Source organism: Corvus hawaiiensis, chromosome 25 (genome assembly GCF_020740725.1).
Source record: "Corvus hawaiiensis isolate bCorHaw1 chromosome 25, bCorHaw1.pri.cur, whole genome shotgun sequence".
In the NCBI taxonomy this organism is placed as follows: Eukaryota; Metazoa; Chordata; class Aves; order Passeriformes; family Corvidae; genus Corvus; species Corvus hawaiiensis.
This window is the reverse complement of record NC_063237.1, coordinates 3,508,492-3,522,891: the sequence shown is the minus strand read 5'-3', so window position 1 is coordinate 3,522,891 and position 14,400 is coordinate 3,508,492. Positions and strand designations below refer to the sequence as shown.

Below are 14,400 nucleotides of genomic sequence, written 5' to 3'. Positions count from 1 at the left end.
TGTTTCTCTTTGAGGCACAGGTGTTTATCCTTTAAACCGCCCTCTCTGCCCTGTGGGGGAAATTCAATGTGCAATAAACCGAGGCAGGGGACATTCAGGGCTTGCCAGCAACAGTAGAAACTGAGATAAATTAAGTGGAAGGTGTCCCTACCCACGGCAGGGGCTGCAATGAGATGGGTTTAAGGTCCCATTCCATGATTCTGCTGCTAATGCTCTGTGTCATCTTCCCCCCTGCCAAGTACTGGTGAGAAAAAAGAGGAGCTGGCTGATCTGAAGGGGTTAACAAACACATTACTTAAAAAACCCTCAAGCAGAACTATTTTGCAACACCTACTTCAAAAATTCCCTGTTACCTCTGTTTAAACACCTGAAATACCACAGACGGAAAATTACCACAACTGACAGCTCCAGTAACATTTCCATCATTGCTTTATTGATTCCAAACTCGAGAGGAAAAAATAGTTTATTTCACCAATATTTTTACTCACCTTACATTGTTCACAGCAATGATTTCACTGATTGGAGGCCACAGAGTTCAATATTTCTGTACATAACCTTAGTTTTTCATCTGCAGTTTTGTGTTGCAAAGGCTTCTTTGAGATTAGGCACCAAGATGTGGCGGGAATACAGAGAACAAGCAGTGTGACATCAGGAAAAGTTTGCTGGGAAAAGAGGGAGTGTTTCTAGCTAAAGAAGAGGCATCCTGGGATACAAGCACTCTGCAGGTGGTTAGAGCCTGTGGTCACCTGTGGTCACCTGTCCCAGGGGTGCTGTCAGAACCCAGGTTTTTAAGCAGAGCAGTTAATTCCTTCAAAATTAAAGATTTCAGTGATCCCATGGGCTCAGGCGACATCTCTGCCCGAGGTTCCCGTTTCAGTCCTGACTCAGCAGACGTGAGCAACAGCTCTAGTGTTTCTTTTTCCAAGGAGGACGTGTGGCAAGCAGGCCAGGAGCGGGATTTGGAGACAGAGGCTTGCATTCACAGCTGTGATTTAGGGCTGCACAATGCCAGCCTGGTGACAGCAGCTCTGCCAGGCACAGCATGCAGCTGTGCCATCCAGCTGTGCTCCCGCAGGATAAGGCAGGAAGGCTGTTTCCACTGGGGTATCCCCCTCTCCACTCCCAGGGAGAGAGTTGGTGAGCAGGGGAGGGAAACAGGCCGAGCTGTAACAGATGAAGGAATTTTAAGGCTCCTGGCTTCAGCCCTGTAGCAGATTCCTGGCCACAATCATCCTCATGACCTCGTTGGTACCTGCAGCAGGAAGGGAGCGCAAAGGAAACACAGCTAACACACGGTCCAATACCTTTCCCCTCAAAATGCCAAGAGAATTCTTCCGTGATCTGCAGTTTATGGCACAGAGAAGCTCCTCCCACCAGCTGAGGTGGCATTCAGGAGGTGTTGGGCCAAAGCACAACTGCCTAGTGCCAGCACATTGCTTGGGAAAGCTGGTGCTGCTTTTTATTTGGGCACTGGGAGGATGCAGGACCAGGCATCAAGCAGAACTGGGTTTATAGCAACATCTGAGCTCTCTGCTTTACATTTAACACATATACAACACACACACAAGCTGCAAACCCACTCAGTATCGGAAAGAGCACATTCCCTTATCAGGTACCCTGGTTGTAGCTGAGGGGATTTCAAAGCAGGGAAAACAAAACGTTTAGGAGGCCAAACTGAGGTTATAAAAGGCCAGATACTGTTAGAGGCACGATGTCAAAGAGTGCAAGCAGACCAAAATCACAGGGGGGCAATTGTTAGGGAGAATCACCACGTGACCCGGAGTAATGGAATGAAACTGGACAGAGGCACTGCTAACATGACAACTAAATATCTTCCTCTGCTGTAAGACTCTTAAAATAGCCAGTAACTGCTCCCACACACCCAGAGCTCCCAGCCAGGGGACTCACACACGGGACACCTCATGCTCACAGCAGAGCAGGGCTCTGAAACCCAAGAATGAGAGTCATGTGGGAAGGTGGGGGCCTCCAGGGGAGTTTCTCTCCCAACCCCACTGCTGACTTCACTTGTAATCAGGGTGTCTTTTACCTTCCAGGATCTGGTGGACTCTGATGTCTCGCACAAACTGCTGCACCGCATAATCCTTCAAGTAGCCGTAGCCCCCGTGCATCTGCAGAGCCTGGTTGCAGATCTAAGAGGATAACACTGCTGTGAGGTGACTTGTGAAGGACACGTCAGTGCCAGTAGCTTGGCAAGGATCCAGGAACCTGGGCTCACTTTTTTACCCTGGTCACCTGATCTCATCTCTTAAAAGCGTGGTGTGACTCTCACAGTCCCCATCAGTGCTGCTCTCGGTGGTACCATGTTACCTGTTTCATATGAAGGGTGTGTTTACGTGAACAGCAATGCACAGAAATACCCAGGAATGGGTACAGAGATACCCAGGGATGGGTATTTCTAGGGAACAAGGCGATTTTTGCTGCATTTCTATGGTTTGTGGATGCAAACCCAAACCACCTGATTGCCACCTGGCCAGCAGGGCGCTGGTTTCCACGGAAACACGGCTCCATGCGTCCTAGCCCTCAGTTCAGGATAGAAAACATAAGAACAGCAAAAATGCAGAGTGCTGAGCACATAAGACAGCTTCTAAATGACACTGGGCTAGGAAGCGTCAAGTGTTCTTTTTCTCCTTTCTTGCTTTCTCTGTACAGGGATATTTTGATAAGGTAACAAAATAAGATATTTTTCAAAGTGATAAGATCATTTTCAAAGTGGTAAGTTAATTTTTCAGCGGTCTAGGAAAGACCACTTGCTACCTAGGAACGATCACCCTGCAATATGCAAGTTACCCTTGGAAAAGAAAAATGCTCTGCTCCCTGTCCTGTCTCCCTTTTGGCTCCCTAGGAAGTGGTGTAGAAAGCACCATGGAAAGATTAATCCTGCAGCCTCCACATGTCTTCTAAACATCCTGTCCTCAAATCAGGCTTGTGGCTCTGGGCTTGGCTTTGGGTCGCTACAAACTTCTCCCTGACACCCTGGGCATTAAGGGAGGGTCTCCAAGCTTCCAATTAGGATCCCAAGTGGTGTTTGAGTGACCTACCCCGAAGCACTCGTCGGTGGCAAAGAGCTTGGCCATGGAGCAGAGCACGGCCGCGTCCTCCCAGCCGTCCTGCAGCGCCCGTGCCGCGTTGCGCACCATGAGCCGCGCTGCCACCAGCCGTGTGGCCATCTCTGCCAGCCTGAACTGCAGGTACTGCCAGAGCCAGAGCAAAGGTTGGGTCAGCACCCTCACAGGGCTCCGAGCCACAGCCCCAGCACCTTCAGGCAGGGCTCAGGCCCGACACGCTTCCTTACAGAGGAAGAGCGTGTTCCCGACTTCTCCAGGGAAGGCCCTGTGAAGTGAGGGATGGCCCTTCCAGGATGAGGAAGAGCTGAGCTCTGGAGGGCAGAGCTGCTGCAGGGGTTACCTGGTTGTTGGCGAGGGGTTCCCCAAATTGTTTGCGGACAGTGAGGTGCTCCTGAGCCAGGAGAACTGAGGCGTGAGCAGCTCCTAACGAACAAGAAGCTGGTGGGAGAAGCCAAGGACACAGAGTGCATGTGAAGTTAATTCAGACAGGCAACAAGAAGATCCTGCTCTCCTCCCTTGGCTCTCTTTGCCTTTCTCACCGATGTTTATCCTGCCTCCATTGAGCCCCTGCATGGCGATGCTGAATCCCTGCCCTTCAGCTCCCAGCCGGTTTCCCACAGGAACAATGCAGTCCTCAAAGATCACAGCCCGAGTTGGCTGGGAATTCCAGCCTACCTGGGAAGAAACAGAGCTCCTTCCAGACTGCCTGAGGAGCAGCACAACTCCAGCTCAAACACAGAACCACCAGCCTGCACTCAACCCCTCGGTCTCACTGCCAAGCTGCCACAAAACACCCGTGGTCTGCATGGTTTGGCCTCAGTGTGGAAGCTGGAATGGGAGTTTTTGAGAAGAGGTACAAATCCAGTGATCCTTGATGTTCCTGAGACTAAAACCCTTTGCTTACCACAGGGATGGGTATTGGGCAAATTTCACCAAAGCTGGACTTGGCTTGGTAAAACCCTGTCAGGCTGGGACTCCAGTCCCATCCGTGAAGAGATACCTAATGCTTTGCACAAACTCACTGGGACAAGAGGACACAGCCCCAGGCTGTGCAGAGGAGGCTCAGGTTGGACATCAGGAAGAATTTCTCCATGGAAAGGGTTGTCAGGCATTGGAAGGAGCTGCCCATGGAGGCTTGGAGTCACCTGGAGGTGTCCAAGGAACACCTGGATGTGGCACTCCAGCTGACAAGGTAGGGATCGGTCACAGCTTGGACTCGATCTTGGCGGTCCTTCCAACCTTAATGATTCTGTGGTTCTGTGATCTCTGTCCTGCACTTCCCTCAAGCACACAGGAAGCACAAACCAAGTCTCTTACCTTCTTCTCCTTCTTGCCAAAGCTGAGCCCTGGCATTCCCTTCTCCAGCACGAGGCAGGAGATGCCTTTGGGGCCTGGGCCCCCTGTGCGACACATGACCACGTACACATCGGTGTCACCTCCCCCGCTGATGAAGGCCTGCAGGAGGGCACAACAAGAAAAGTGGGGCTTTGGGGTGGTTTCATAAACTAACCCTGAGCCCACAGCAGCAGCTGGCAGGGTACAGAGATGGAAGGGCAAAGACCCCACAGCTGGGGGCATTTAGGGACCCAGCTGGTGAAAGCTCTGCAGAGCACGTCCTGCCTTGGGAGAATGCACAGAGATGAGGAGACAGCAGGGAATGGGAAGGACAGTGAGACCCAGGCCCTGGTGTGCAGGCAGGCTTTAGCAGGAGCGAAGAGGTACCTTGGAGCCATTCAGGATGTAGGTGTCCCCTTTCCTCTGAGCTGAGGTCAGCAGGGAAGCTGCATCACTGCCACTCCCTGTTTGAGAGGTAAGGAAGCAGCCAGTAAAGCAGAAGGTCCAGAGCCTACAAATTCTCCCTGGGATCATACCCTGACACCTGGGTTTGTACCACGAGCATGTCAGCAATCATCATCTACCCCTCCCTAACTTCCCCAAATGAACATGGAAAGAAACTTTTCACCTCCAGCCCTGTGGAACGTTCGTGTCCAGTTAAAGAGAAAGGAGAAGATGTCCTGGGTGAGGATGCTCACCTGGCTCAGTCAGGCAGTAAGAGGCCAATTTTTCCATGCTACAGAGCGATGGGCAGAACCTGCGCCGCTGCTCCTCGTTGCCAAAGGTGTCGATCATCCAAACACACATGCTGGGGTGGGAGAGAAGGAGCAGCATTCAGGATGTGAACAAAGGTTGTACAAGAACATCTCTGGCTGAACAGAGGAAAGCTCCACAGAGTTCAGCCACAAGCCCTGAGACCTGAAAATGTATTGTTCCACCTTCCATGCACCCTGACACGCTGCCTTGTGGAACAGCAGGCTCCTGTTTAAGAGCCTCAGTCTCCCCTCTGTGCTCAGCCCTGCTCCCTCTCCAGAAAACTGCACCTGAAGAAGGAGGCAGCATCATTCCAGCTCTCTGTGCCAAGTGACCTGTCACTGGCCATGTCTGTACAAGCAGGACAGCCCCGGGATCAGGTGGTGCCTCTGGCTCTGTTGCAGCACAGCCGAGGCACAAAGGCTTTTTCCAGGCAGGTTACTATCTACAGACAGCTTAAGTGGCAGAGCAGGGAACAAAATCCAGAACTTAATTCCATCTCGCATGCCACAAAGCTAAAACTACTTCTTGGTGGCATTTCAGTCCTTGTGGCCTATTTATTTACTGCCATCCAGGGATTCTCACGGGGAGGTGTGTACTCGAGGTCACAATTTAAATATTTAAATAATAAGCAGCAGTGAGAGAGCTGCCTCCAGCTGGATTTAGAGCCCACAGAACAGCCAGGCTGACACCATCCACCCCTTCCCAGACACACTCACTTGTGGATGCTCATGTAAGCAGTGGTGCTGGCACATCCTGTTGATAGAGCTTCAAAGATTATGGAGGTGTCAAGTCGTGACAATCCAGAGCCACCAACATCTGGTTTCACATAGATCCCACCAAATCCTAGCTGGGCTGCCTTCCGCATCGTTTCCACAGGGAATATTTCCTATTGGGGCAGGCAGAGATATCCCAATGAATATTTAGGGTCACTTCAATCTCTTTTGGTACCCCTGGGCTACCAGCTCAAGTCCCGCCCTCCTGCACAGTTTAAGTCAACTGGGTGGGTCAAAGAAGAGGTGGTACCTACACAGACACACTCCATCTTCAGGAGTGAATCCAAGATTCAGGTGATTGAATAACCTGGCTAGGAAAGCTTCAAGGTATTTCTGATCATTTACCCCCCCCCCAGCTACAGCAGCAGCTTCAATGACAATCCCCAGAGCTATTGCAGGATCCCCTCAGTGAGACCTATGGATCATAACATCCCAAGGGAGGAAAAAGGGAGCAGTCTAACCCTTCTGAGGCTGTCCTACCTTCTCATCCCACTTGGCCATGTAAGGAGCCATCTCCTTTGCAGCAAAGTCAAGGGCAACTTTTTGGAATTCCTTCTGATCCTCAGTGAGTCCAGTGGATGCTAGGAAAGGAGGAAGACACAAAGACACATCTGTTGTGGGAAAGCAGCACAACCACTTCATCTATAGCCCAAACAATTTCAAGGCACCCCTTAATTCACACAAACAGTTCAGGGTCTCTGCTGCAGACACCATTTCTCTGCTCCTAGGGAATATCATGAACTGTGCTGAGAGCAGGGGGCTTTGGGAAGGGCTTTCTTGGGACAAAACAAATCCAAGATGCCAGGTGTCTCTGTTAGCTCCAAGTTAACTGCATGGGAAAGCTGGGACAGGGGAGCACAGTCCATGGCAGCTGTCACTCCATCGCACTAAGTCTGTGCTGCAGAAATATGAGGGAACAGTCCTGGGGTGCTTCAAAGAACGGAGACTTGGAAGCAAAGAATAAAGCAGCTCTTTGGAAACAGCATCTAAAGCTTTAGTTAGGTTCTGCATTTGAAACCTGTGCTTCATTGACACACAGATCCAACACTGTTTTGTTAGTTCCTCTCCTGAAATTCATAGGGGTGCTGCTGCTTCAATTCTGAATGTTGTTACATTTAGGCATCAAAGTAATTCATCTGCAGAGTGTTCTGGAACCAGAATGGTTTGGGTTGGAAGGGACCCTAAAGACCATCTTGTTCCAACCCCCTGACACCTTCTGTGAGACCAAGCCCTGTCCAGCCTGGCCTTGAACACCGCCAGGGATGGGGCATCCACAACCTCTGGGCAACCTCTTTTAGTTTAAATCCATTCCCCCTTGCCCTATCAGTCTGCCCATTTAAAAAGTCGCTTCCCTTCTTTTTTATAATCCCTCTTCTTTGCGAGATATTCCTTGATTCACTGTCAAATCTGAAAAACGGTGAAAGTCTAACAAAAGCAAGGAGGACCGGGGAGAGGGAAGGACCTTCTTGTGCGCTCTTTCCCACTGCTGAGCACGCTCTAGCAAAGGTAAGGGAGGGACAGGGAGACGGTTCTGTCCCACAGCCGGGCACCCGCTGCGGTGTGTCCGCGCCCGCGGCGCCCTGAACGGGAGCGGCGACACAGGAGCGGCGACACGGGAGCACGGACACGGGAGCACGGACACGGGCAGGAGGGACACGGGCAGGAGGGACACGGGCAGCAGGGACACGGGCAGCAGGGACACGGGAGCAGCGACACGGGAGCACGGACACGGGAGCAGGGACATGGCGAGCAGGGACATGGCGAGCAGGGACATGGCGAGCAGGGACACGGGAGCGGCGACACGGGAGCGGCGACACGGGAGCACGGACACGGGAGCACGGACACGGGGAGCACGGACACGGGGAGCACGGACACGGGGAGCACGGACACGGGAGCGGCGACACGGGAGCACGGACACGGGCAGCAGGGACACGGGCAGCAGGGACACGGGCAGCAGGGACACGGGAGCAGCGACACGGGAGCAGCGACACGGGAGCAGCGACACGGGAGCAGGGACACGGGAGCAGCGACACGGGAGCAGCGACACGGGAGCAGCGACACGGGAGCTGGGACACGGGAGCTGGGACACGGGCAGCAGGGACACGGGAGCTCGGACACGGGCAGCAGGGACACGGGGAGCAGGGACACGGGGAGCACGGACACGGGAGCTGGGACACGGGGAGCACGGACACGGGAGCTGGGACACGGGAGCAGGGACACGGGGAGCACGGACACGGGAGCACGGACACGGGAGCACGGACACGGGAGCAGGGACACGGGCAGCAGGGACACGGGCAGCAGGGACACGGGAGCAGCGACACGGGAGCAGCAGGGACACGGGCAGCTGGAAACATCCCTCCGGGTGGGGACAGGAGCTCCGGGGCCACCGACCCGCCGTCCATGTCCCCCAGCCCGCCTTCCCCGGGCCGCGGGGGGTTCCCCGCTCGGGGCCGGGCAGCTCCTTACGGTCGAGGCAGGACGCGATCCCTCGGCGCCCCAGCAGCAGCCGCGCCGCTGCCCGCGGGGCCGCTCGCCACGCCATGGCCATGGCCGCGCGGGGCCGCTCCGCCTTCCGCTGCCCGGCTTCCGGTTGGCGGCGGGGCATGCTGGGAGCTGTAGTCCTGCCACGGGCACAGCCCGCCCGGGAAGGAGCGAGGGAGGGGAGCCGGCCCTTGCATAGCGGGGCAGCGCTTCGCAGCGCCGCTTCCTCCTCCTGCCCGCCCGGCACCGCGAACAGGACAGGCGGCAGCGGCCCGAGCTGGTGAGCGGGAGCTCGGAGGGCTGGGAAGGAGGGAGGAAGGGGAAAGCTTGGCATAGAAGGTGGAAAAGTTGATGCCACCCGGCCTGGCAGGAGGCGGCCGGCTCGGAGCCGTGTAAGTGCTGCTGACAGAGGGGGCAGGGGCTGGGTTCCCGCGGAACCACAGCGTCGGTGGGGCTGGAAGGGGCCTCTGGGGCTCAGCCGGTCCAGCCCCGAGCCGAGGTGCGGTCCCCCGAGCGAGAGCGCCGGGTGGGTTTGGAACTCCGGAGAGGGACCGCTCCCGGAGGGAATGCGGTGGGCACGGCCAGCAGCAGGCTGAGCCAGGGGCTGTGTGGAGAGGGACCGCTCCCGGAGGGAATGCGGTGGACACGGCCAGCAGCAGGCTGAGCCAGGGGCTGTGTGGAGAGCGACCGCTCCCGGAGGGATTGCGGTGGGCACGGCCAGCAGTAGGCTGAGCCAGGGGCCCGCGGCGAGGCTGGGCTGAGCTCCGGAGACAAGCACGGCTCCCTTTCCCAAAGGCACTGCCCCTCTGGCACGGCAGCGGGGCCGTGCTCGGCCCACGCACCGTCGGGACCGTTCTGCGGCGGCCGCCCCGCCGTGCAGCAGGAATCCAGCCCCCGGTGTCCATCAGGGCTCCAGGGTGCGGCCCCCAAGCCCTGCCAGCGTGCACACTGATAGAGGAAGTGGCTGAGCTCAAGGAAAGATTTACTGGCTCTGCGCTCGCCCTACAGCGCTTGCAAGCTCTCTGCCTCCGCTATCTCTACTTTTTTCAGCTGCCCGAACGAGCGGTAATTCCTCCTCCTCCTCCTCCTCTCGTTCATCAGGTGCTTCTCAGTGAAGAGAAGATAATTCAGAGAGACCAGCGATGCCTTGGCCGAGCAGAAAGAGGGACAAAGAAGCAGTAGCAGGTCTGTGCTGACATCCTGACTGGTTTAGCATCTCTCGTTTGAGGTTCCAGGCTATAGTGAAACCACAGACAGCCGTATTAACCGTCTGTCTTTCTCAGCAAATGTCCCAGAGACAGCATTTCCTGTGCCAAATGGGCTGAGCACCCAAGCGTGACTGAGACAAGTCTGCTAGGTGTGTGATACGGACAGTGATGTATTCTCAGCACAAGGGGGTTAGGAAATGTAATTCAGGCCCATTTATGCAGAGCTTTCAGGTCCTGCACAGCAGAGTTGGTCAGTCAGAGTACACCCAGTGCGGTGCCAGGAAGCTGATGTGGTACCAGCTACAAAAAAAAGCAGCAAGAACATTGCACTGAAGGCACCATGATGTGGTATTTAAAGTATAAGATGAAAAAATTGCACAGTTGGCTCGTCTGTGCCACTCATCTGCTTGATCCACTCTAGCAAGTAACCGTCTTCTTACCCTTTAATCACTTCTTAATAACTGGGGTTTTTTTTTTTTTTGTCTGTGTCGTGAAGAAACAAAGGATGTGGATCCCTTCTGAACAGGTAGCTCAGTGGAGGTTAAGCTAAGATTTCCAGCTGCTGCAGGAATTGAAATAGCGTGGTTTGCTGCTGAATGTTCCTCTTACCAGATTCACCTAAATCTGCTTTGTTGCCTGCAGGTGATTTCTCAGCAATTAATTAAAAAAATTCAACTACACTTCATGTGGGCAGACATGGTCTGTCCCGAGGTTTTTTATTACTAGCTGGGACTATTAAACTACATTTGTGCACACACACAAAAATATCCTTATTTCAGATGCAAATTAGAAACACTCAGAATCATTGATGCGTAATGCTGCTACCTGAGCACCTGGGGTGCCCCAAACTCCTGCTGCAGTCAAATCTGTGAAACCAGCTTGGACAACTAAAAGTATTTTTTGAGACAAAATGTGTTTCATCTCAATGTCTTTTAAGATAAAGAAGAGTCTGATGCTAAAATTGCCAAAACCGAGGAGAAGGCTTCGGATAAGCAGGAAGAAGAGAAGTCTGCAAAACCTCCAGCTGGAAAATCCACATCAGGATGGAAGAACTGGAAGAAAAAAGCATCTGAGTCCGGTGGGGAAGAAAGCAAGATCACGTATTGTCACTGGCTGCTGAAATCAGAACCAGAGAGCAGGCTGGAGAAGGGGGTGGATGTGAAGGTAAGCACTGACACCCCCCTCACTGAGCAAAGGACACCAGCAGGGTCACTCCTGCCCAGCTTTAGTGCCCAGATGCTGAGGCACTAAAGCATCAGACAACTCAGATTGGTTTTTCTTCTCAAAACCCATTTGTCCTCCTGGAAACAGAAAAACAAAATGTTCTCGTCCAAGGTGACAACCTTGGGGTTTCATACGCAAACGAGACATAACACAAGAGGAAATCAGGTCCTCAGGATGCTTGGCTGTTGATCACAGGAGCAGCATCTATTTCAGACTCTGCCTTTACACTGCTGCTTTGTAAAGGTTTCTCTGTAGGCCCCGTGGGAGATAAAAATTGTGTCAAGTTTGTGCTATAATTGAAGGAGCTGCTAGCAACAAATGCTTAGGCTCAATGCAGACAATGACACTGTAGAGATCAGAAACCTCCTGAATTAATCTTTATTTTCATTTCATTTGATAGTTCAGCATTGATGACTTGAAAGCTCAGCCTAATCAGACAACCTGCTGGGATGGAGTAAGGAACTACCAGGTAGGAAGCACATGGGGTCACTGAAATAGCAGTAGGAAAAAGGTGGCTCTGCCCACAGCTTTTCCTTTGCCTGAAGCATTTCCTTTCAGGACTCTCTGCCTGTTCATACAGGTGCTTTTTGGCAGGAATCTGAAGTCAACTGCTGCTTAGTGGCCTCTAGGTCAGAGGTGGATTCAGGTTGGGAAATATTCTGTCGAATCATCCAGTTTTTCTTTTGCTTAGACCAACCTTTGATACCTTACAGCAAGTCTGCACTTACCCAAATACTCTGTCAGTGTACAGCTTTCTGTTCCAAAGGAATTCCACGTGTGCTTCCCCTGCTGTGTATGATCCCTGTACTCCACAGGATTCCCTATCCCCCTATACATGATCTGCTCTGCTCTGCTCTCAGTTGTTTGCTGACAACTCTCCTGGGCAAGGGTGGCTGAGCTGTTGAATTCCCACACACTTTCTGACCAACAGGATCTTGTTCTTTAGCCTTGTTTTTACCCAATTTCATTCCAACACAAAAACATCTCTATGACAACTGTAGGAAACATCACCCGAGTAGTTCTGAAGCACATCTGCCTCTCCTCTTGTTAGTTCCTGTTCTTGGCTGCTTATAATTACGCCCTGAGAACTTGATGGAAAGAGCTGAAAGCCTCTGTTTACTCCTGACAGGCAAGGAATTTCCTGAGATCCATGAAACTTGGGCAGCAGGCTTTCTTCTACCACAGTAACTGCAAAGAGCCTGGCATTGTGGCCATCGTCAAGGTGAGTGCCTGTGTTTTGGGGAGAGGGGAGAAGTGATAATGAATGGGTTATCAAGCAGCTCATTCCTTGTGTGTCAGAACCGAAGAGTGCAGGAGTTGTCCAGCGAGAGCAGGGAATGAGCTCAGGACACCTCAGCTCAACACCACAGGGCTGACTCAGTCGTGTGTCCCCAGAGAGATGGAACCAAACTGTGCTGTTTTCCTGCTGACATTTCGGTGCACTCCCGGCCAAGCCAAGCGTTGTTCCACACTGATTCCAGTCTGACTCACTAAATTCTAGTCAGCAGAGCCCACAAGGCAGTAGAATAAACCCAGGGCACAGAGCAGCTTTTTCTTTAAGAGGAGAACTCAGCACGGAGATTATCATCAGCCACCCCGTTTTCCTCTGTGTGTTCTTCCACACTGATCTCCAGCTTTGGTGACTGTTCTGCACTGCTCTGACCCAAGAAAGGCAAAGGAAGCTGCTAGAATGGAGTTCAGGGAAAGCAAGGCTGATTTTTGCACCAGGATTATTCCTTGTCACACTTCATACCCCTTTGCTGACAGGTGTTTTGAACTGATGGAAACTTTCTTCTCCCCTTGTGCTTCAGATCGTAAAGGAGGCGTACCCTGATCACACGCAGTTTGATAAGAAGCATCTTTATTATGACTCCACCAGCAAAAAAGAGAACCCCAAATGGTCCATGGTAATGTACTGCGTTAAATGCAGCTGTTCAAGCTCTATGTGCAAGCCAAGAGAAGGGAGAAGGCTCTTTGCATCATATTGAAAATCTTAAGCTTCTGTCCTGGCCTAGCTGCCTTCTTCTCTCTCAAGAGAAAATCCAATCCTGACTGTTTTCTCTGCTTTTTCCCCTGCCCTTTCCAGAAGGCCACCAAAATGTATCTCCCTTCATTTTCAACTCTTGGCTGCAGAGCTGGCCTCCCTTCCTTTTCAAATATCGGCTGCAGAGCTGGCCTCCATGCATGGCAGAACCCTGAGTTAGGAAAATGAGCTAAGAACCACTGTCCGTGCCCAACGAACAAAGCTGTAGTTTTGAGGCACATCAAGTTGTAGGGAAGGGAGTGTTCATGGGCTGGCTACACCCCACATCTTAATTCTGTATTGTCTGTGACATGAATGCACCTTGCTGGTGCACAGTGCTGATTCCTGCCAACAAATCACCTGCCAGAAGTACTGGGAAGTTCTTTTAGCCTTGAGCAAGGCACAGCTTCCAGGCTGTTAGTGCACATCAGTCGCTTGCTTCAGTTTTAAATCTTTATCCCTCAAAGATCTTACGGCCTATCTGGAGGCTGTGTCCTTGTGTAACCTGCTCCTGTGCTGCCCCTCCCCTCCCAGGTGGATGTGCAGTTTGTGAGGATGACCAAGCGCTTCATCCCCCTCTCTGAGATCAAGGTTCACCACCTGGAACACAAAGCCAAGGGGGGGCCCCTCAAGAACATGATGCTCTTTGCCAAGCAGCGCCTGTCCGTCCAACCCCTGACACAAGGTGAGACCCTCCCAGGACTCTTGATTCCCTCTGTCACACAGCCCTCAGTAGTCAGAGAAGCTGGAAGTTTCACTTATGGCTTTTTATTCCTTACCACAGAGGAATTTGATTTTGTCTTGAGCCTGGAAGAGTAAAAGCCACATGAAAGCAGCACAGCTCTGCTGATGCCTGCTCCTCCACCAGCACAACTTTCAAATTTACCTGCTCAGCCGTAGCACCATGAACCACGATCTGCAGCCACACATCCCTTCCCCTGACAGTGTTATTTTTGCTTATTTTTTTCAATAAACAAAGCATTTTGAAATCAACTGCAGCTACTTGGGTTTTAATAGTGGGAAATGTGCAGTTTAGCTCTTGAAGGAAGAAACAGGTACATCTTCTTTGTTTAGTTTGGGGTCTAGTGCAGCTCCATGTACTGCAGAGGGACATTTTTCTGCAGGAAGGAATCCCTAAGTTGTCTAGAATGAGAAAATTTAGAATCATAAAATAGCCTGGGTTGGAAGGGACCTTAAAATCATCTTGTTCCAACCCCTGCCATGGGCAGGGACACCTTCCACTATCCCAGGTTGCTCCAAGCTCTGTCCAACCTGGCCTTGGACCCTTCCAGGGATGGGGCAGCCACAGCTGTGCCAGGATCTCACCACTCTCAGGGAAGAATTTCTCCCCACTCTCCCATCTAAACTATTCTCTGTCAGTTTGAAGCTGTTCCCCCTTGTCCTGTCACTGCATGGCCTTGTAAACAAGTCTCTCTGGAGATGGATACACAAAGCTGATCGCAGTGAACTTCCTGCAGGTACAAAAGTTCCTGCCTTATTTCAGTGCTGTCATC

General features: G+C 52.4%; 2 protein-coding genes across 5 annotated transcripts; one reads left to right on the top strand and one right to left on the bottom strand.

Moving 5' to 3' along the window:
* Window positions 1-411: 411 nt before the first annotated feature.
* On the bottom strand, window positions 412-8,512 carry ACAD8 (acyl-CoA dehydrogenase family member 8). 3 transcript variants are annotated; one of them, XM_048328911.1, is made up of 11 exons: window positions 8,417-8,512; window positions 6,431-6,531; window positions 5,894-6,063; window positions 5,120-5,229; window positions 4,809-4,885; window positions 4,404-4,541; window positions 3,626-3,761; window positions 3,427-3,524; window positions 3,060-3,212; window positions 2,048-2,150; window positions 412-1,252 (listed from the first exon to the last, which is right to left on the bottom strand). In XM_048328911.1, the coding sequence occupies exons 1-11, from the start codon at window positions 8,496-8,498 to the stop codon at window positions 1,200-1,202; spliced, it is 1,221 nt and encodes a 406-aa protein (XP_048184868.1). In that variant the 5' UTR covers window positions 8,499-8,512; the 3' UTR covers window positions 412-1,199. The 3 variants fall into 3 exon arrangements, with proteins under 3 accessions (XP_048184868.1, XP_048184871.1, XP_048184869.1); XM_048328914.1 differs by lacking the exon at window positions 3,060-3,212; XM_048328912.1 differs by lacking the exons at window positions 412-1,252; window positions 2,048-2,150 and adding an exon at window positions 2,157-2,328.
* A 58-nt stretch (window positions 8,513-8,570) lies between these two features.
* THYN1 (thymocyte nuclear protein 1) lies at window positions 8,571-13,879 on the top strand. Of its 2 annotated transcripts, none has more exons than XM_048328920.1 (8): window positions 8,571-8,711; window positions 9,533-9,616; window positions 10,577-10,803; window positions 11,264-11,332; window positions 11,993-12,085; window positions 12,675-12,770; window positions 13,421-13,571; window positions 13,671-13,879. In XM_048328920.1, exons 2-8 carry the CDS (start codon window positions 9,574-9,576, stop codon window positions 13,703-13,705), a joined length of 714 nt encoding a protein of 237 aa, XP_048184877.1. In that variant the 5' UTR covers window positions 8,571-8,711; window positions 9,533-9,573; the 3' UTR covers window positions 13,706-13,879. The 2 variants fall into 2 exon arrangements, with proteins under 2 accessions (XP_048184877.1, XP_048184878.1); XM_048328921.1 differs by lacking the exon at window positions 8,571-8,711 and adding an exon at window positions 8,804-8,823.
* Window positions 13,880-14,400: the final 521 nt, after the last annotated feature.